This window comes from Artemia franciscana, chromosome 17 (genome assembly GCF_032884065.1).
Source record: "Artemia franciscana chromosome 17, ASM3288406v1, whole genome shotgun sequence".
In the NCBI taxonomy this organism is placed as follows: Eukaryota; Metazoa; Arthropoda; class Branchiopoda; order Anostraca; family Artemiidae; genus Artemia; species Artemia franciscana.
Window position 1 is genome coordinate 30266114 of NC_088879.1, and position 21299 is coordinate 30287412.

At 34.6% G+C, this 21299-nt stretch overlaps 1 protein-coding gene across 1 annotated transcript in view; it reads left to right on the top strand.

Annotated features, from left to right (window-relative positions):
* The window catches only part of LOC136038133 (zygotic DNA replication licensing factor mcm3-like), a gene marked incomplete at its 3' end in the record, with an annotated part of 59202 nt that extends 42699 nt beyond the window's left edge, over positions 1-16503 (top strand). The window contains 4 exon segments of the mRNA XM_065721158.1: positions 9551-9706; positions 12377-12527; positions 15651-15791; positions 16384-16503. Coding sequence (XP_065577230.1) covers positions 9551-9706; positions 12377-12527; positions 15651-15791; positions 16384-16503 — 568 coding nt within the window.
* Positions 16504-21299: the final 4796 nt, after the last annotated feature.

The window sequence follows — 21299 nt, forward strand, 5'->3', positions numbered from 1 at the left end:
AAAAGAAAAAAAAAGGAAAAAAATAAAGGAGAAAAACAAAACTAAAAAACGAATGTATATACAGACCGGTACACCGGGATACAAATGACGACCGGGACACAGGGAATATAAATGACGACCGGGACACAGGGACACAACTACAACGGGGACACCGGGGGAAACAGGGGGATATAAATGACGACCGGGACATAAAAACTAAAAAGAAAAAAAAACTAAAAACTAATAAAAAAACTAAAAAATCTAAATAAGCTAAAAAAGAAAAAAAAGGAAAAAAATAAAGGAGAAAAACAAAACTAAAAAACGAATGTATATACAGACCGGGACACCGGGATACAAATGACGACCGGGACACAGGGACACAACTACAACGGGGACACCGGGGGAAACAGGGGGATGTAAATGGCGACCGGGACACCGGGACAGGGAATGGTCGATTAGCAATCACCATCAACAAAGCTCAAGGGCAATCATTAGAATCATGAGGTATAGATCTGAATACAGATTGTTTTCCCATGGACCATTATATGTTGCATGTTCAAGAGTCGGTAAACCTGACAATCTATTTATATGCAAAGACAATGGGACAGCAAAGAATGTTGTATATTCGCAAGTTTTACGTAGTTAAAACCATATATATATATATATATATATATATATATATATATATATATATATATATATATATATATATATATATATATATATATATATATATATATATATCTATCTATCTATATTCACAGGTGGGACATAGGGACACAACTACAATGGCGCGTAACTATTATGGCGCGTAACGACTTACGCGCGCGGGGGGCTTGGGGGGGGGGGGCGCGAAGCGCCCCCACCAACTAGGTGTTGGGGTGGCGTGAAGCGCCACCCCAACAGCTAGTATATATATATATATATATATATATATATATATATATAGATATACATATATATAAAGTTACCGTGAATGTCCGAAATCTGGCTAATGTCGACATTCACCGATGAATCTTCGAAATTCTTTTTTTCTCTGCTTGGATTCAATTAGCTTTGCGAGTCAGCTTATTCAGTCTTATGCAAGCTATGGTGGTAAAAATTAAAGTTAGTTTAAGCTATATTTGGTTAAGTTAAATTTGGTTCTAAATGCTAGAAATGGATTAAAAACCTAACTTGAGCTAACCTAACCCAGCCTAATCTCACCTCACCCAATCAAATTTAATCTAATCTAACCTGTCATTATCAAACCTTGCATTAAATTGAAAAAATTGACTGGTAACGCAGACTAAATCCATGCAGAAAAAAAGATATTTGGGACATTCATGGAAGGCTGGCAAAATGTTTGAGCCCTTGCTCGCTGATGTCAGGACGTCACTTTTTGGGTTTCTTGTTTTTATTCTTTTAATCTCTAGTATTATATTTTTGATTCATAACGTTCTATATACATTTTAACGGCTTAAATTTTATTCTGCATAATCTTTGTGTCACTAGCTTGATTAGTATTTTTAGCCTATGCAGAGTGTACACACACATACTTGATTTATGTAAGTATATTGAAGATATGTCATCATAGTAACACGCGTGTGAGGCTCGAAGGTCCATGCTGGTGGCCTTAGTGAGCAAAGTGTGTAGAGGGAGGTGAAAAAAAAATCCCGGTAAACTAACTCTTTGTTAACTGAAGAGTCTTCGTATTGAACTTTTTTGCTTGTGCCATGATCCCAGCTTTGGCTTCATCCTAGTAAAGAGGGGACCGCGGCGAAATAGAAAATTTAATCCTAGAAAAAGATGAATCAAATGATTCCCTGGATTTGATTCTGGTGATGAGACCATGCGAAAACGTCTCTATGACAGTCAAAACAAGAATAAGAAAAAAAAAATCCAACTAAAGTTTCTTGTGGAAGCATAAAAAATGAAACGTTTAAAATAGAATAGTTATTCGTCTCTTTTTTTTATGATAGAGAAATAGCAGAAAATGTAATATGAAATTTTTGTTACTGACACAAAGAAAAAATATTAACTAATATTAAAGAGAAAGAACTAAATCTTGAAAATATGGTGTGTAAACAGGATGGGAAATGACTATCTCTCCCCTAGTTCTCCCGCCTTAAATGTTGGATGACTGTACCGTGTACCATGTTCGTTAAAATACTGAAGGTGTGAAGCAAAACAAAAGATTTGAATTCTGAACGGGAAACGATAGGTGATGTTTATTTTGCATATGATGTTCCTTGCATGCCCACTTTTGGTTAATTTTATTTAATTGATAATATGTTTATTCTTTAGGGAAATTGAGAATTAATTTTGTGAATCCCAAGGCAGATGGGGGGAAAAGTGTAGAAATTTTTTGTGTTATTTCTGATCTAAAATAAATTCATATTTTTCTATATATTCATAATAATATTCATAAATTCATATATTTTTTTTGGCTAAATCTTTTTAAAGAAATTTCAAGAATTGTTTCGGCTTGCAATGAATTACGCTGCTTGAAAAATTTTACATTGAAGGAGCTTAAATTAAACCTGACCAAAGATGCGCCTGTGAGGACCGTCATAGTATATCAACCAACCGTATTGCTTCATATTCAGGATTCAGATCTTCTATTTTTCTTTGAAGTAAAAATCAAATCAGCCATGTTCCAACTCAGTTTGAGCTTCAACCTGCTGGCAAACCCCTTTTTTGTTTTTGCCAAATAACTGTCCCAGAAGGATACTTAGAACAAACCAATTTGTGGACGTGATGAAAAAAAAATCCGTGACGTTTGACATTTTTGAATAAAAAATCGTAACGCTTTTGTGGAAATTTAAAAAAGTTAAAGAATTGTAAGCCCTCGGTGAGATCGAGCTTAAAATCTCAATAAGTATTTTCAAGATATTACACTTTTTTTAATTGTATGAATTTTTGGTGAAAATTAATGCTGGCATTTGACACCAAGGCAGTGCTAGGACAGAACTGGAATGACAAAATTAACCACTTATTATACTTCCTATTTTCTAAGTTTATAATTTTTGTGAACTGACCACTTTCGTTCTTAAGTCTTATTAAATAAAAAAGTTTCTTACTGTTTTAAAAATAGAGTTAAGAGAAAGAGTCAAATTTTAGCGTAAAGAGCGGGGCGTTGGGGAGGAAAAGCCCCTTTCATATCCGGAGTAATTTCTTTTCATTTTAAGTTTTATTGCTGCTCCTTACTTTCATTTAAAAAAACTTGTTTTTTTTATTTAATTTCTGGGTGTTTTTGAATTAATGCATGTTTTGATATCGCTCTCCGCACATAAATAATTACAACGAAATTTGCAATTAATTTAGCAATTAATCGGAATATTTTGAGAAAAAGGATCGAGGGAGGAGGCCTAGTTGCCCTCCAAGTTTTTGATTACTTAAAAAAGCAACTAGAACTTTTAATTTTTTGCAAACGTTTTCATTGGTAAAAAATATACGTAACTTACGAATTAACTTACGTAATGACCGTATTATGAGGGGGTTCAACCCACTTCGATACCTCGCTCTTTACACTAAAGCTTAGATTTTTTCCCAATTCCTTAAGAATGACCTCTGAATCACAAAGGCCGTAAAATAAATAGTTAAAATTCCGAAAAATACTTTAGCGTAAAGTGTGAGGTATAACGAGGAGGTAAGCCCCTCATATGTGTAATAATTTTTGTTCGTTTTAAGTTTTAATGCTGCTCCTTACTTTCAGTAGAAAAAACTTTTCATATTTATTTTTTCGTTGGTTTTTCAAATAATGATCGAAAATCCTGCGCCCCCTTCATTGAAATTCTCTTCCCCCATGAGAAGTTTCTCCATGGAAATATCCTCCCACGTACCCCCCCCCCACCTCAACTCTCCCCCCTAAACCGAAAAAAAATCCCCCTGAAAACCTCTGTTCACTTCCCAGTAACCATTACTATATGTAAACACAGGTCAAAGTTTGTAACTTGCAGCCCCTCCCACTGGGACTGCGGGGGAGTAAGTCGTCCCTAAAGAAATAGTTATTGGGTTTTTCGACTATGGTGAATAAAATAGCTATCTCAGAATTTTGATCTGGTGACTTTTGGGAAAAAATGAGCGTGGGAGGGGGCCTAGGTGCCCTCCAATTTTTTGGTCACTTAAAAAGTGCACTAGAACTTTTAATTTCCGTTAGAATGAGTCGTCTCGCGACATTCTAGGACCACTCGGTCGATACGGTCACCACTGAAAAAAAAAAAAAAAAAAAAAAACAAATAAACACGCATCCGTGATCTGTCTTCTGGCAAAAAATGCGAAATTCCACTTTTTTGTAGATAGAAGTTTGAAACTTCTACAATAAGGTTCTCTGATACGCTGAATCTTATGGTGTGATTTTCGTTAAGATTGTATGACTTATAGGGGGTGTTTCCCCCTATTTTCTAAAATGGGGCAAATTTTCTCAGGCTCGTAACTTTTGATGGGTATAACTGGTTTTTGATGAACTTAAATTTAAAATCAGCATTAAAATGCGATTCTTTTGATTTAACAATTGTATCAAAATTCCATTTTTTAGAGTTTCGGTTACTATTGAGCCGGGTCGCTCCTTACTACAGTTCGTTACCACGAACTGTTTGATTGGATAGTTTTTAATGCTAAAAATATTTCACGTACCTAATTTGCGCTTCATTGTTTTTTGAATAAAAAATCAATCTAGTTCTGAACTCCAAATTTTAGTAAGAATAGGGAATGAAAAAAAATAAAAATGAGCGTGGGAGGGGGCCTAGGTGCCCTCCAATTTTTTTGTCACTTAAAAAGGGCACTAGAACTTTTAATTTCCGAATTGATTTCCGAATTCCAGGGGTGACCGTATCAACCGAGTGGTCCTAGAATGTCGCGAGAAGGCTCATTCTAACGGAAATTAAAAGTCCTAGTGCCTAGAACACTTCCCAGTAACCATTACTATATGTAAACACAGGTCAAATTTTGTAACTTGCAGCCCCTCCCACTGGGACTGCGGAAGAGTAAGTCGTCCCTAAAGACATAGTTATTGGGTTTTTCGACTATGGTGACTAAAATAGCTATCTCAGAATTTTGATCTGGTGACTTTTGGGAAAGAATGAGCGTGGGAGGGGGCCTAGGTGCCCTCCAATTTTTGGTCACTTAAAAAGGGCACTAGAACTTTTAATTTCCGTTAGAATGAGCCCTCTCGCGACATTCTAGGACCACTCGGTCGATACGGTCACCCTTGGAAAAAAAACAACAAACAAACAAGTAAACACGCATCCGTGATCTGTCTTCTGGCTAAAAATGCGAAATTCTACTTTTTTGTAGATAGAAGCTTGAAACTTCTACAATAAGGTTCTCTGATACGCTGAATCTTATGGTGTGATTTTCGTTAAGATTGTATGACTTTTAGGGGGTGTTTTCCCCTATTTTCTAAAATGAGGCAAATTTTCTCAGGCTCGTAACTTTTGATGGGTATAACTGGTTTTTGATGAAACTTATATATTTGAAATCAGCATTAAAATGCGATTCTTTTGATTTAACTATTGTATCAAAATTCCATTTTTTAGAGTTTCGGTTACTATTGAGCCGGGTCGCTCCTTACTACAGTTCGTTACCACGAACTGTTTGATTGGATAGTTTTTACTGCTAAAAATATTTCACGTACCTAATTTGCGCTTCATTGTTTTTTGAATAAAAAATCAATCTAGATCTGAACTCCAATTTTAGTAAGAATAGGGAATGAAAAAAAAGATTGTATAGTTTTCGAACATTTTGCATGCAATGAAGTATCTGTTAGATTTTTGCCTGAGCAGTTAAAGCTGTGCACGGAGCCTACAAGGATAGCAGACACTGCTCTTTGTAAAGCGATCATTTCGTGAGCTTCAGTTGCCTCCTTTCGCCAACTCCACTCAGGTTTTAGATCCTCGCAATTAGTTAACAGATGTTGTCATTTTCAGTGGGTTTTTTTTCTGTTATAATTTTTGAGTCTGTTATGGCCTACTTTAATACCCAGGGTTTCGAAATTCTTTTGTAATGTATATTTTCTTGCTTCAGTGGTTTAGTCCTGTATTCAGGAGATAGAAAGATATCAACGGACACAGAAAGAAGGAAAATTATATTATGAAATGTAAAGGGAAGACCCGACTTCCCCAGCTTTTTAGCGAGCAATACCATTTTTCTCTTTGTTTCTCTTTATGTTCTCTTTATTCTATTTTCTTGCTTCAATAGTTTAGTCCTCTATTCAGGAGATAGAAAGATATCAACGGAAATATAAAGAAGTAAAATCGTATTATGAAATACAAAGGAAAGACCCGACTTCCCCAGCTTTTCCTTATTTTTTATTTTTTTTATTTATTTTTTTTGCCTCTCCACTGGATAGTTCCACAAAGGTCGGCTGCTCAGGCCTTTGGTTCTTGCGCATTATTACACTATAGTGTTAGTTTCTTCAGTTATTTCTTTTGTTTTTACTTTATATATTTTTTTATTTTATACCGTATGTCTATTCTCGTGGTTTATAGCGCATGTGAATTCTGCTGTCCTTTACAAACTTTCACATTTCTACCTTGCATAGCTTAGCGAATAAGAATTAGAATAACGAATAAGAATTCGTTTTAACCTAAACTTCTCTCTTTACTTCAATTGGAAAAAATGTTTTCTAAAAGGAATTTTGGTTAATTTGTCGTTTTTTTGGCTTAATTTTGTCTCGTTTCTCGTTTTCTTTTTTTATTTATAGAATAAAGCTGATAAATGGGCATTAAACGCAGGTTTTACGTCCTAACTCTCTGTAAGTTTCCCACAAGATATATACAACTTTGTCACACTAATAAGAGTCATGGATATACTAATAAGATATACATGGCGTATATTTTAACCGGTATTCTTGGAAATGATGCATATAGAAAATTCAAATGTGTCTGAAATAGTCCTCTTTAATTCCATTACATTGGTTCTCATATGATACACATTGAAAACTTGCCTGTATTTGTTTCAAACAAGGTGTAACATGCACACATTTGTGTTAAAATTTAAAATTCATATTTCTAATTTAGCTGCAAATTCAGTAAAAGGAAATGAAATATATTGAACTTGATCTATTGATATTATTATCAATCAGCATTGATATTGATATGAATCAGTATTGCTTTCAGTATTCGTGTTTTCGTTTACGCTGATACAAGCAAGAACTAATCAAGCTGCCCATATAAAATATGTGCAGGATAAATATAGTACACTTAAGCGAATGGTTTTAGAGCCCTGAGAGCGTTGCACTCTCTTCAATGCCTTTGTCTTTACACTAAAGTTTCTTTCAGAACTATTAAAAGAGTGTATTATTCTAATCAAACGGCCTTTGTGATTCAGGAGTCATTCTTAAATAACTGGAACCAAAAACAAACTTTAGCGTAAAGATCGTGATATTGAGGAGAGGGTGACCCTCCTCGTATCCGTAATAGTTTCTGTCCGTTTTAATGTTGATCTTTACTTTCGCTTGAAAAAAATCTGCACAGAGGTTCATTTTTGATTAATTGAAATAAAAGTTCTGCAGTTGCTTGATGATCATTTCTATTGGTATTCATAGGCAGCGCAATAGCGCTGCCTAAGTAAAGAGCGATGTGGGCATAGGAAACTTCAGAAAAGGCTCATTCAATTGGAAATTAAAAGGGGTTGTGCCTTTTTTGATAGTCAAGAATGATTGGAGGGCAACTGAGCATCGTACAAAGACTATAAAGTTCTGGGAAAAAAAGAAATGTGATAATATCAGTGCCCAAAAGGTAAAAAATTTTCATGCTGTCATGACGTCGTAGACACTGCTCTTTAATTAGCATAATATGGAAAAAACGATAATAAGTGTATCGACGGAGTCCTCTAATCACTGACAGAATCTTTTGGGACGGAGAAGAAGGTGCTATTGCTAAATTTTTGACTGGATTCATTTCAAACTCGGTGGAAAGTATGAGCTAAGAACGTAATTGGTTGTTTTATAGGCTGGTCCCTATTTACCCTCTAAGGGGGGGGGGGGAAAGCATCAACATCTCACTTCAGAATCCCAATTACTAGGTTGGCTGGTAAAATTCGTTCAACAAAACCTGGCCAACAAGTACAACTATGTGCTGGGATGTCCGTGCCTGATGGGATCTTTGTATATGAGAGAGCGGCTGAATTATTGTCATGTGCAACCCATAAGACTGATCTATCTGATCTCAATGAAAACGCTTCTCAAAATCAATTTTCTGTTTGATAGGAATTCACTGCTTGGCCTATTATGCCCGCTTTAGAGGGTTCGAGCCCAATCCGAACGGTATTATCTCTTCTGTTGGTCTACAACCATGAGCCGGGGTCACAGTTGCTGTAACATTTCACAAGGCCCAGGTCCTTTTTTACGCTCACAGACGCAACAGACATTTGCAATTGTAGAGCAGATAGACAATTTGACTGAAATATTCCTTTTACTCGAGAGAGAATTTGTTTAGAAAACACACAACAAAAAGAAAAATGTGCCAAAAAGCCTTATGGCTTGTGCGGACCTTTTAGCCCAGAATACTCATATACTCATAGGAAACAAAATAGAAAATTGTCGTAACGCTTTTGTGTAAAATTAAAATAATGTTTCAATTCGTCTGTTACGTCAAATATTCTTCTTGTTTATCCTAAACAAAGTAAGGAAGATTTCATCTTGCTTAACTTTAAAGCTCGACATGAGTAATTTACTGAATATCAAGCTACCAACAAAGAAAGAAATCATATTATTCCGCTAAAAGAAATTCAAAATCTTTGATGGGTGGTTATGAAAACCTTTGATTTTGAGACATGGATTTTCATGTTTCCAGGGAGATCAATTTCTAGCCGGAGAATCCCCAAAAATTGATGGATAATTTAAGCACTAGTTTTATCACAAGAAGCTGGGTGTCCCATCCCTTTGCCAGTCATCCTCTTTTTTGAGCAAGATAGCTGACTTATTCTGTAATCTGTGACGTCATTTCCATTTCCGAAACGGATTGTAAAGCACGCTCATTTACTGTATGTATCCCCTAGGTTTTTTTGCCCCCGCCCTATTAGGTTTTGAAAAACATTTTTTGGGGGAATATTTTTTTGAATAATTCAAATAAAATTATATATTTTTAGTTACATTTCCAATTCCTTGTCATCAGTACATATACCAGAAGAGGCTGTCGAATCTCAGTCAAACCTGGCGGGAAGTATTGTAACAGTGAATGTCCAATTCAGAATTCTTACCTGATCCACCATGAGGGCACCTGGTAGCTATTTGCCTATCAGCTCGACATTAGTTTTATCGATCGCCGAAATTCCTTGGGTTTCAAAAAAGATGAAATCGAGTAAAAAAGACCCATTAATGAGGAAAAGTAAGATTTTGCCCTTTAAGTTAATTCAAGAATTATTTTTTTGTGGAAAGGCTAAGGTGTATTTGCTGAAAAATTAGCAAGGTAACAATTTTGCTAAACAGATACCTAACCCTTCGTTGTGGAAATATGCCTTGGGGGTTGTCAACAGAAGCCCACATTTTCTGCAACTCTTCTGATCGTATCTTTTCGCTTAACCCTTGTTTTTTTCTCTTTTGTTTTTATTTATAACCCCGCGTAACCATACACCATATTATTTTTAGATCTCACAATGAGCCTGAAGGAGCAGTGTTGCCAATGTCCAGTACTGTTGATTTACTATCCACTGGTAATCTTGAGTCACCAGACAACCAAGAAGATGAAACACCAATTTACGAAAAATATGATCCTCTGCTTCACGGCGCTACGAGATCAAAACAGTATGTCCTCCATTTTTTATCCTTTCTTATTGCTAGTTAATGGTGATATGCATACTGATCCTATTATATTTGTCTTTAAGCCTGCAGTCGAGTAGAAAAGACTTCCCCCAATGATTGCTCAAAAGATCTCTTATATTCTTAGATAAATGGAAAACAACGACTTAAAATTTTCCTTATTGTCATTTCAGGCCTCTGGATAAAGTCACTTGACAGAAACAACTATATCATCCCAAAAAAAGGACGCTTTATCTCACATTTTTTATAATTTGTTAACAAAGTATTCAAGCTTGTCGGGGTTATAGTTCTTTCTTGTCTTTTTTTGCTGTTTTTCTCAAGAGCTTAAATGGGAAATTAAAAAAAAAACTCGCTAAAATTGATCGAATATGATAGCTTTGGCGAATTGTATTTTTATCCATCAAAAAAAAAGTTTGGAAGAATAGGAAGATAAGTCTTCGAACTGAGGTTAGGAAAGTGGAAGCCGCTTGCCGCTGAGCCACTTGAAACGGTGCTGTTTTGAAACAATGTAGAAGATATGCTCGGTGTTCCCGAGCGGTATATGCTCGGAAAGTTTTAGGCGCTCCTTTGAATGTTTATACGAAAGTTTTGGTTCCTTTATTTTTTAGGGCTAAAGAAAAAATGAAAAAGTAGAAGGAAAAGTTGAATGGAAAAGTAGGATGTGTTTTGTTGGCCTCAGGCGGCTTGGTGCTGTGTTGAGTCGGCAGTAGTAGTAACAGTAGTATAACTAGATAATATGATTTCATTGTGGTATTCTTTTTGTAAACGTACTGATATATTGTTGTCCAAATAATGGCTAGCTTCCCTGTCTTCTGCGAAATATATAATGTGTCTTAGTGGGACCAATAGATAAAGATTTGTCAAGGGATTTTCCTATGTTTTATAACTTATTTTTGAAAAAAACGTAAAATACACCCTTTTATTTTTATATAGTGATGTTGGGTTATGCTTAATTGGTGGTTTAATCATTTTATGCTTAATTGGTGGTTTAAACGTTTGGTTTAATTCATCCCATTTACTTGAAATTATTTCTATTTTAGAAAAACTGAATCTTTGACATCATATAATGAGAAGATGCTGCTGCTGTTTTTTGACAAAACTTTTGAATTGCATTATCTTATTAAAGATATTTTGATGTTGATAATGAGCTCAAAAACCTCTGTCATCTACCTTGAATTCAGATATCCAATCAGGCATATGTGCTTGCATTCTTTTTTAGAGGGGGGAGAGAGGAGGCTGAACACAAGTATATACACAGCCCCCTCCCCTGTGTTTGTAACTGCACTCAGGCTAAATATTGGGATATCTGGTTATATGTTAGTACTAGCATATGATTGTGTTTTCAGATATGTTTTAGATGAAGTTATATTGTTTGCAATAAAAGTCATTTAATATCACTTTTTTTTTCAATTACTATATAATTGATGCTATGCTTTAGATAGATAGGGACCTGAACCAGAATAGTAAATGCTGTTTCGATGAAGAAAATTTTCAGGCTTCGTTTCGATGAAGAAAATTTTCAGGCTTTGTTTCCAGTATCCAATCTTCTATAAGTATGTATTGTCTTTGTTGTGACGTCAAATCTGTAAGGAGCTCCTTTTTTCAGTAACATCGTTTAGGAGAGATACATTTATGTTTCAAAATCTATCGTGCATTCCTTTCTTCAAAGGCTATCATGATCTAAGACCGTATTTTCATAATTTAAATATATCATGACTTCCTTTCTTTCAACGATAAATTGTTCGTTAGTGCATATAAGGAAATAGATTTATGGTGCAAAGCCCTGCGCATATTGCCCAGGCTGGGTCGTGATGACCTCCATTTTTCAGTAATAAATTGCCATAATATCATTTACGAGGAAATACTTTACACTGTAGGAGCCATCATGAATTTCTTTCTTTTATATTGCAATTACGTCGCGACCTCCTCTCTGTCTGTGATAAATTGTTACTTTATTGTGAGGAGATAAAATTATTTGTAGGAATTTTGAGGGGATACATTCATATTGCAGTGGTATTATTAGCTCCTTCTTTTCTTCCTTTTGAAAGCTATATTGACTTTCTACCTTTCTCATCGCGTCTCTGAGAGCAATCCACAAACTATAATGAGTTTCTTTCTTTTATATTGCAAGTAATTCACAACCTTTTTATTTCAACGACAAATTGTTAGTTTATTATAAGGAGGCACATTCATTCATAAGAACTGTGAGGAGATACATTCATATTGCTGTGATATTATTAGCTCCTTCCTTCCTTTCAAACGCTGTCTTGAACTTCTACCTTTCTTGTTGCGTCTCCCATGAGCTACTTTGTTTAGTTATAAATTTTTAGTTTAGCATTTATGAGCCAGTACATTCATATGCATTGTCTATTATGAGCTCCTTCCTTCCTTTCGAAGGCCATCTTAAGCTTCTGCCTTTTTTATCACGTCTCTCGCGAGCTAATTTTTTTAGTGATAAGATTTTGAGTTTAGTATGCATCAGATTTTTCCCCCTAAAGGATAAATTGAGCCCTTTTTTTTCGAATGCAAGATTCTCAGTTTGGTATTTACAAGGAAAAACATATATATTGCAAGGACTTCGATAAGCATCTTTCTTTTAAAACCTGTCGTGTTTCCTTTTTTTCACAAAGTCTCTCATAAATTTCTTTCTTTCAGCGACAAGATTGTTAGTTTGGCATTTATGAGGAAATACATTCACATTGCAAGAGCTATCAAACCTGCGCTGACTCAAGAAGCTGCTGACCTTCTAGCTGAAGAGTATTCCCGTCTTCGTTGCTTTGAAACAGAGAACACAAATATGGCGAGGGTAACTTAATTCGTATTGCCTGTTCCTGTAGGAGCACGCTATTATCTCGAATTTTATTGTATTATAACTGAAATTGGATTCTTTTCTACCGTTTTAACATTATCTTCTTTGAAAAAGCTGCGATTCTTTGGGATTAGTTTCTTGATTTTTGTGTTGCGAGAGCAATACTTTTGTTTTGTCGTGTTTTTTTTTTTTTTTTTTTTTTTTTTTTTTTTTTTTTTTTTTTTCTATTACCCCGATTTCAGCTTATTCCAAAAAAGTGGTAAGGGTCTAACCTCTGCGGTTTTTACGGAAAGTGTGGACCTTAGACCGGATTGATGAATATGACTTAACATTTTGGAAAGCTTCGTAGAACTCTTGCCTGGGGCCAAAAGGGATGGTTTTTGCTTGTCCTTGAGCCAGCGCCTATAGGGTGTGAAATAAAGTGGAATTTTATACGCTATGTCAGAGAGAACTATCTGAAGTTATGAAGTCAAGTCTTCGTTTCATCAAACCATGTTTTTGATTTCGAGTAGAAAGCTTCGTTCTAGCAAGCAAGCAGGCAGGCACCAGTTTCAAATTGAAGATGGACTGAAGTCTATGATTGTCAAATATATGCGGCAGCTACCCGGCCCCAGAGCCAATATATCTTCTTTGAGTGATAAATAGAAACATTTAGAAGCAAAAAAGTGGCATTTTCCCACAGGTCCGAAAATGCTGCCATCTATTGTTTCTACCCATTTCTGTTCATGATTTCAGCCGAGTTTATCATTCGGTTTCTCATGCCACAACTCTATTAAATGATTCTTTCATGGAATATGCTGCAGCTCCGCTGTCTTAGCTGTGCTAACGGCTATTGTGTCATCAACAAAAAGTGAAACTGCTTCATAAGTCGGGCTTACCTTTAGTTCTTATATTCTGTAGCAAAAATTATTTAGACAGTTTGGTATATCAAAAATAATGTAGGAGCAAGAACTGATCCTTGCGGAACACCTATTTCAACACGCTTTTAGAATCATTTAGTTGGACATACTGATAACGATTACTTATAAAACTTCACAAAAAATTTAAGGATTTTACCCTCAAACCACACCTCACACTTCATGATCCACAGTGTCGAAAGCTTTTGTCAGATTTAAAAATACAGCACCTACTTTAAAACCTTTATCTAATACATCATTAATTATGGTTGTCAAATAAATCATCGCCCGTTCTGTTTTCCTTTTCCTATGGAACTCAAATTGTGTCTCTACCAGTAACTTGTGGTCCTCCGAAAACCTCATCATTCTAATACTAAAACACTTGTCTAAAACACGGGAAATGATGGGTAAAACAGATATCAGTTTGTATTTTCCTGGGTCATTTTGAATACCCCCCTTATGTATGAGGGTTTCACGGCCAACTCTGAACAGTCTGGGAATTCTCCTTGACGATAACACTCATTAATTAATCCACTTAAAACTTCAGATATAACAGGCGAAACAAACTTAAGTGTTTTTAAGGAAATGTGATTGCTACCAGATAAATTACTATGCAATCTTTTTTTTTTTTTTTTTTTTTTTTTTTTTTTTTTTTTTTTTTTGGTCTCATCAATTGTTACAAGTCCAAGGTGAAAAGACAAGATACATCAATTGGGTCTCTCCGTCAGGTACAATATTTATTTTGAATCCAATCACTCCTTTTATTAATCCCCAGGTTTTTTTTAGGGCACCCTTCGACCTCCTTAAACTTTTTCTCAAAATATTTCTTTTTTTATTTCTTAAAATTTTATTTCTCCTATTTCGACAAATTTCATATGATTACTAATTTTCTTGTTTCGGGTTAATTATTTGAACTTTAAACAATTTATCTCTTACATTTATTGGATGCATTTGGGGAAAAGGGGGCTAGGGAAAAAAAGGGCCTTGACAAACTGGCTATTTCAAAATTGTCATCGGATGCATTTGGGGAAAAGAGGCTTTGTGCGGGGGGGGGGAGGGGGGTTAGATGCCCGCCGTTTACTTTTGACTCATAAAAAGATAACTTGAACTTTCAATATCCAATCAGATGGACATTGAAAGGGCTAGCTGCCCTCCGATCACTTTTGACTCTTAAAAAGCGAACCAGAACTTTCCATTTCCAATCAAATGAGCCACATTTGAAGTTCAAACGGCTATCTCTTACATAAAAACTTTATACGCCCCCGGGGCAAAAGTTAAAACACTTGCCCCCAGGCTCTGGGGGTAGCGTCGACCCCGGAATTTTCATATGTGACATTTGAACTATTAAAAGAAAATGTGTTTCGAAATTTGTATCAGATGGGTTGGGGAAAAGGGGCTTGAGCGGGGGGGCTAGTTTCCTTTGGATCTCTTTTGAATCTTAAAAAGGGAACTAGAACTTTCAGTTTCAATCAAGTGAGCTCTCTCTCAAATTTATACGAGCATCCCTTCCATAAGAATCATATATACCCCCAGGGCATAGCCTACAACGCCTGCCCTTTGCCCTGGAGGGTTGTGTCGACACCCGAGTCTTTGTTATCCGACCTTTGAACTCTTTAATAAAGTGGCTATCTCAAAATTCTTATCTAATTAATTTGGAGAAAACAGGGTGGGGGGGGCTAGTTGCCCTCCAATCACTTTTACTCTTGAAAAGGGCACTAGAACTTCCGATTTCCAATCGAATGAGCCCCCTCTGGTTTATACGACTATCCCTTCCATATGAAGTGCCTCTGGGAATAAAAAATAAATATCTATAAAGCATTGAAGCCGTATGGTCTTTACTATAGGCAGTGATATAGCGCCGCCTCTGATATAATGCTATTTTGAAAACAGATATTTAGAATTTGAAAAGAACGTGAAATCCGTCCAAAATGGTGTCAGCTCGGAATCAAAATCACACCATTGGAATCGCCATTGTTGAAAACCCCAAAAGTCTCGGCTGAACCTATGTAAGCCAAGAATCTTGGCTGAACCTGTGTAAGGTGAGGAAGCCTCGGTTTTATCGATATTTTGAGTGAGTTTGTTTCTTTTCATTTGTTTTATATTATATTTCGCTTTTGACGGCTGTTGAACATATAGCTGAAACATTGGGATAGATTTTACAACCTTGTTATTCACTGTCTTCACAAATTCCACATGGATTCTATCTTCTGCTTTTATTTTATAGACTCAGCCTGTAACTGCTCGTGCCCTTGAAACTTTGATTCGTTTGTCCACTGCTCATGCTCGTGCAAGGATGTCTAAAAAGGTTGAAGCAGATGACGCAGCTGCCGCTATTGAGCTTCTTCAGTACGCCTGCTTCAAAACTGTAAGTTGTTTCGTCATATATGTATGTAGTTGTTTCGTCATAGCCCCAAATTATGGAGCCCCCTAAAGAGTATGGGGACCTAAATCCGACTAGCATTTATTAGTTTCTCTTTTATATTCTTCCAACGATATAAGAACCAATTAAGAAGGAGATATAAGAACCACGATATAAGAAGCTAATCTTAAAAAAGAAATTCAGAAAACGGATATTATATATTTATAATCAGCTATCCTGCCATCTGTGAGTGTAAGGTGAAACCTGATGAAAAAATTTGCTTTTCTTTTTCTTACCTAAATGAATATGTCCATAATTGCTTCTTTAGATTTCAAAAGGTCCAGAGAACTGATTTGACTAAAATAATACTACGTTGTCTCTAAGCCGTCAGGTTTCAAAAAAAAAAACTTTGTTTGAGCCTGGTGTTACTCAGAAACTCGGTTGTGTATGCTATTTAAATTGAAATTTTATCTGCTTTTCTACTTCTTAAATAGTAAAAGCTTTGTTAGCTTGTAAGTATCGTCCAAGGCTGGCCTGAGAGGTAAATTGGTCTACTTTACCGAAAAACATTTATCAATACGAAAATAATTACTTTCAGGTCCTGGAAAAACCCCGCAAAAGAAGGAGGGATGATGAAGAATCTGAGGAATCAGAGGCTGAGGTCAACGGTGACGATGATGCGGAATCTACTCAAAAGTCAAAGAAACAACGAAAAGAGGTAAGTTTCGTTGTCGTTTTAACGACACCAGAGTAATTCGACGTTGGACATGAAATCAAAGCAATATCACTGGTTCAAATTTGCAGTTTAGAAGGATTGTTCCTAAGGTATAATGTTTGAAATTGAATTACAGCTCTGGTGTCCACGGAGAAAATTTCAGCTATGTTTGAAAAGATGGATGATAAAACAATTGTTTTGTGTAAAATTGTTTATGCCCTAATATTCTCTATCTATCCTAATTATTTATTATTATTTTTTTACGTGTAAACTTCAGATGAACCGGCTGATTTCGCAAAAAACTGGACTTTGAATATTTTTTCTTTTGAACATGAAAATAGGAAAAAACAAGTAAATGTGATTCACTGATAATTGCTGCATATTATGAAGTAAGAAATTTGTCATTTTTAATCTTCTATTTTTTGTATGGCCTATGTGAGACCATGGGGTGGATTTTCAAAAACGCGAACAAAAACTTTAAGATGAGTTTAAAATTAGAAATTAAAAAATGTCTCTTTTTGTTCTGGCATGTATCCTTCTTAAAATCTGCTATTCTTAACCTTTGCCCTAATTTTTGTTTTGTTACAACTAAATAGTTACTATATCAGCAATATTTTCTAACAGTTGAACTTTTAAATAATTTATGAATATTCTGTTTTAGAATCCCACGAGCATAATTATGTTGCGAGAGCAACGCTTTGGTTTTGTCGTGGTTGTTTTTTTTTTTTTTTTTTTTTTTTTTTTTTTTTTTTTTTTTTTTTTTTTTTTTTTTTTTTTTTTTTTTTTTTTTTTGTTCCTAGCACCCCGATTTTAGCTAATTCCTAGAAAGTGGTAAGGGTCTAACCTCTCCGGTTTTTACGAAAAGCGTGGACCTTAGGCCGGATTGATGAATATGACTTTGCATTTTGGAAAGCTTCGTAGAACTCTTGCCTGGGGCCAAAAAGGATGGTTTTTGCTTGTCACTGAGCCAGAGCCTATAGTGTGTGAAGTGAAGTGGATTTTTATAACCTATGTCAGAGAGAACTATCTGAAGTTATGCAGTTAAGTTTTCATTTCATCAAACCATGTTTCTGCTTTCGAGTGGAAAGCTCCGTTCTAGCAGGTAGGCACCAGTTTCAAATTGAAGATGGACTAAAAATCTATAAGTGTTAAGTATATGCGGCATTTATTCGGCCCTAGAGTCAATATATCTTCTTTCAGTGGTAAAAAGAAAAATTTACAGAAACAAAAGAGTGGAATTTTCCCACGGGTCCGAAAGTGCTGTTATCTATTGTTTCTACGCATTTCTGTTCGTGATTTCAGCTGTGTTTATCATTTGGTTTTTCGCTCTTGGGATTGCAGTAGAGAAATGGTATCAGGATGTGCCTCTTAAACTTTAAAAGTTCTCTCATTGCTAAAGAAATTAGAGTTTATCCTTTGCTCCTTTCCAAGGGATGACGTTAGAAACTTGGCCTACGGCAAAAAAGTCAACTTTTGAACTAAGACAGATAGATTTTTTTTTCTACGGTAGTCGATAGCTCTTGATGAGCCGATCAAAGTATATGTCATCCATTTTTTGGTAGAAAAATTCCTTCATGAGATGTACCAGTTTGAAACTTTAAAGGGGTTGGCAACTTCAGTAGTAAGGTGCACACTGAAACCAAAAATAGGCCGATACCAATTGTGAGACACATAGGGGAGTTTTAAGCAACAGTATGTTATCTCATAATCATCTTCGGCAATGAGGGGTTCGCAACTTTTGTTAGTTGGTGTACCGGTTATTTGTTTCCGGTGTATTTGATGGTAAGACCAATTTGATTCCAGTGGTAAGACATGTAGCCGACTTGTTTATTTTAAGATCCTTACAGATTAACAACTTCAGTGTTTAATCGAAGCGATGTAACAGAAGCAAAGTGTTACTCTCGCGACACTTTGCTCGGCGAAGCTGAACAAACGTTGCCGCAACACCTCACGTTGCCCATAAAAGGTAGATTTACGCTTCACGAATAAATGAATCTTATTAATATTTGTATCCCTTTAGATTCAAATCGAATAAATAAACTTTGAAATTTAAGGATTGAAGATTAAAGTACTCTACGATAACAACTGTCTTATAGTCCAGGATATTGGCAATATAGAAAAAATATTCGGTTTGATTTTTTTTTTTTTTTTTTTTTTTTTTTTTTTTTTTTTTAATGCGAAATCAGTCGCCTCATCTGAAGCCTATCCATTAAAAAAAAGGATAATAGATAAGTATAATACATATAAAAAAAATACAAAATATCATTAGGATATTGCGATTCAATAATATGCACCAAATTACCCTTTACCGTTGTTTTTTTTTTTTTTTTTTTTTTTTTTTCAATTTTTCCTTTCAAAATTAGTTTTTAATGCAAAACAAGTTTTAATCTGTTTTTTTTTTTTTTTTTTTTGAGAAGAAAAGTGGGGCGTGGCTTATATTGACAAATTATAACAATTTCAAATTTTACGAGGGGGGGGTACTGAAGACTTTTGAAAATAGGTTTGCTAATATGTGCATTTGTGGTAACTACGTAAAACTAGAAAGATGTTACTCGGATAAGAATTGATGAAATTCTTATTAAAGAAAGGAATGTAATACGATAGAACAATATAGTAGGGGTGCAATAGATGCAATAGAACAGGGGTGATGACTAGAATGAGAATAACTATAAAAAAACGTGAGTTTTTCTCTGTCGTCTACGACCACATGAGTATTTACAAAACAGCTCCCATTTTACTGCAAAAATATTCTTTTAAAATAAATTAATATGTTCAAGTGACCAGTGAAGGAATTGTAGGGGGATTCCCTAAGAAAAAGGAATATCTGACCTCTTCATAGTATACTAACTGCAGGTTGTAATCTCTTCAAGCGAGATTAGGCTTTGGTGTTAGAAATTGGCAGTTGAGTTCCTTCTTTCTTAAGTAGCTTTGACACTAATCACCCTGGATTGACCAATCTTTGCTGCAGCAATCCGAAGAAGGTAGGAAGTCAAATGTATTTTTATATTTCTCTCATTGGTTGTCACTGGTGTCACTATATTCTGGTATCACTAGGGTCGAATAAAGGGCAAATTGTTCCATAAATGAACAAAAAAAACATCGAATTTGAAAGTATATTACATTTAATTTTAATGAGTAATTATGACAGAAAAATGTTAGTTGAAAAAACGTTCCAATTTCTAATTGGATAATGTAGAGCAACAGCATTTCCAAACTTGTTTATTTCTCTCAAGATATTCTTAACCATACTAATAAGCGTTACTTATGGAGAAAGATTATTTTCCTGGCTAAAATTTAAAAAAAATGTCTGAGATTGACAATGAGATTGACAGAATAGATTAAATAGCTGATTAAATAGGTTAGCAAATCCTTCGATTGAATGGTGCAAGGAAATCAGATTTTCAAATAATTTTAGAAGAACTTACAGAACAAAAAATTATAAATACGTAAATTCTTGTTTTCATATTAGACAATGTAAATTTACATTCAATAAATGTTTTTGAATTTTGGGCATTATGTATATATATATATATATATATATATATATATATATATATATATATATATATATATATATATATATATATATATATATATATACTGAATTTGAATTTTACTTTAATGTTTAATATTTAGAGAGGGCACAACGAAAAAAAAAATCATCACAAAAAAAAAATCAAAATTAATCAGAATAGATTAAATAGCTGATTAAATAGGTTAGCAAATCCTTCGATTGAATGGCGCAAGGAAATCAGATTTTCAAAAGATTTTAGAAGAACTTACAGAACAAAAAAATTATAAATACGTAAATTCTTGTTTTCATATTAGACAATGTAAATTTACATTCAATAAATGTTTTTGAATTTTGGGCATTATATATATATATATATATATATACTGAATTTGAATTTTACTTGAATGTTTAATATTTAGAGAGGGCACAACGAAAAAAAAAAATCCAATCGGGCCCCGCACCTAATGGATCTGAACCTGTTTATCACTATTTGTGTCAATTATCTTGTAAAATGTATATCTCAGGATTTTTGCACGACAAGGAAAATCTTGTAAGGAAATCCCCTGAAGAGGGAAAAAATGTATGGATGGTTCAAATTCTACATTCAGGGTTTCAAATTTATACCAATGCACTTTTTTTTTCTAGTCATTTAATGTATCCTGTTTGTTGGGGGTAATTTTCTGTCACCCGAATGCAGTTCTAAAACGTTAAATTTAGAAAGTTTGGCAGTAGTGGCGGGTCTTAGAAACATTGCTTTTTATTTCAGTTGGAAAAACTTTTGTTTTTTCTCTGCATTGAATGCACTTTCAATAAATAGCAATAACAATTTAATAACAATTGTTTGTTATTGTTTGTTATGGTGTTTAATAACAATTGGAAGATTCAGCATTACAGTGGCTCCTATCCTTTCCTGAATCTTGAACATAAAGATGGCCCAAAAAGTCATATTTCAGTTTTTTTTTTTTTTTTTTTTGCCATTATTAAAGAGTGGCTCAAACTAGATATTTCAGTTGCCGCAGAAGGGCAAAAAAAATGTGCAATCTTTTTTTTTCTTTTTTTCTCGTTTTTACTGGCTCAAAATATAAATTAAAAGCAATGTGTAAATACAATAACGGTTAAAAAAATGAGGTATTTGGCTTCTCTTTCTGACATACGCTTAACAAATAATATAAATGGAAAATACAGAAAAGAAGGAAATGTGAATAATGGAATAAAAAGCTGAAAAAATGTGAAAAAAGGCTAAAAAAAAATGCTATCATTGACATCACAAAAATAAACCATTGGA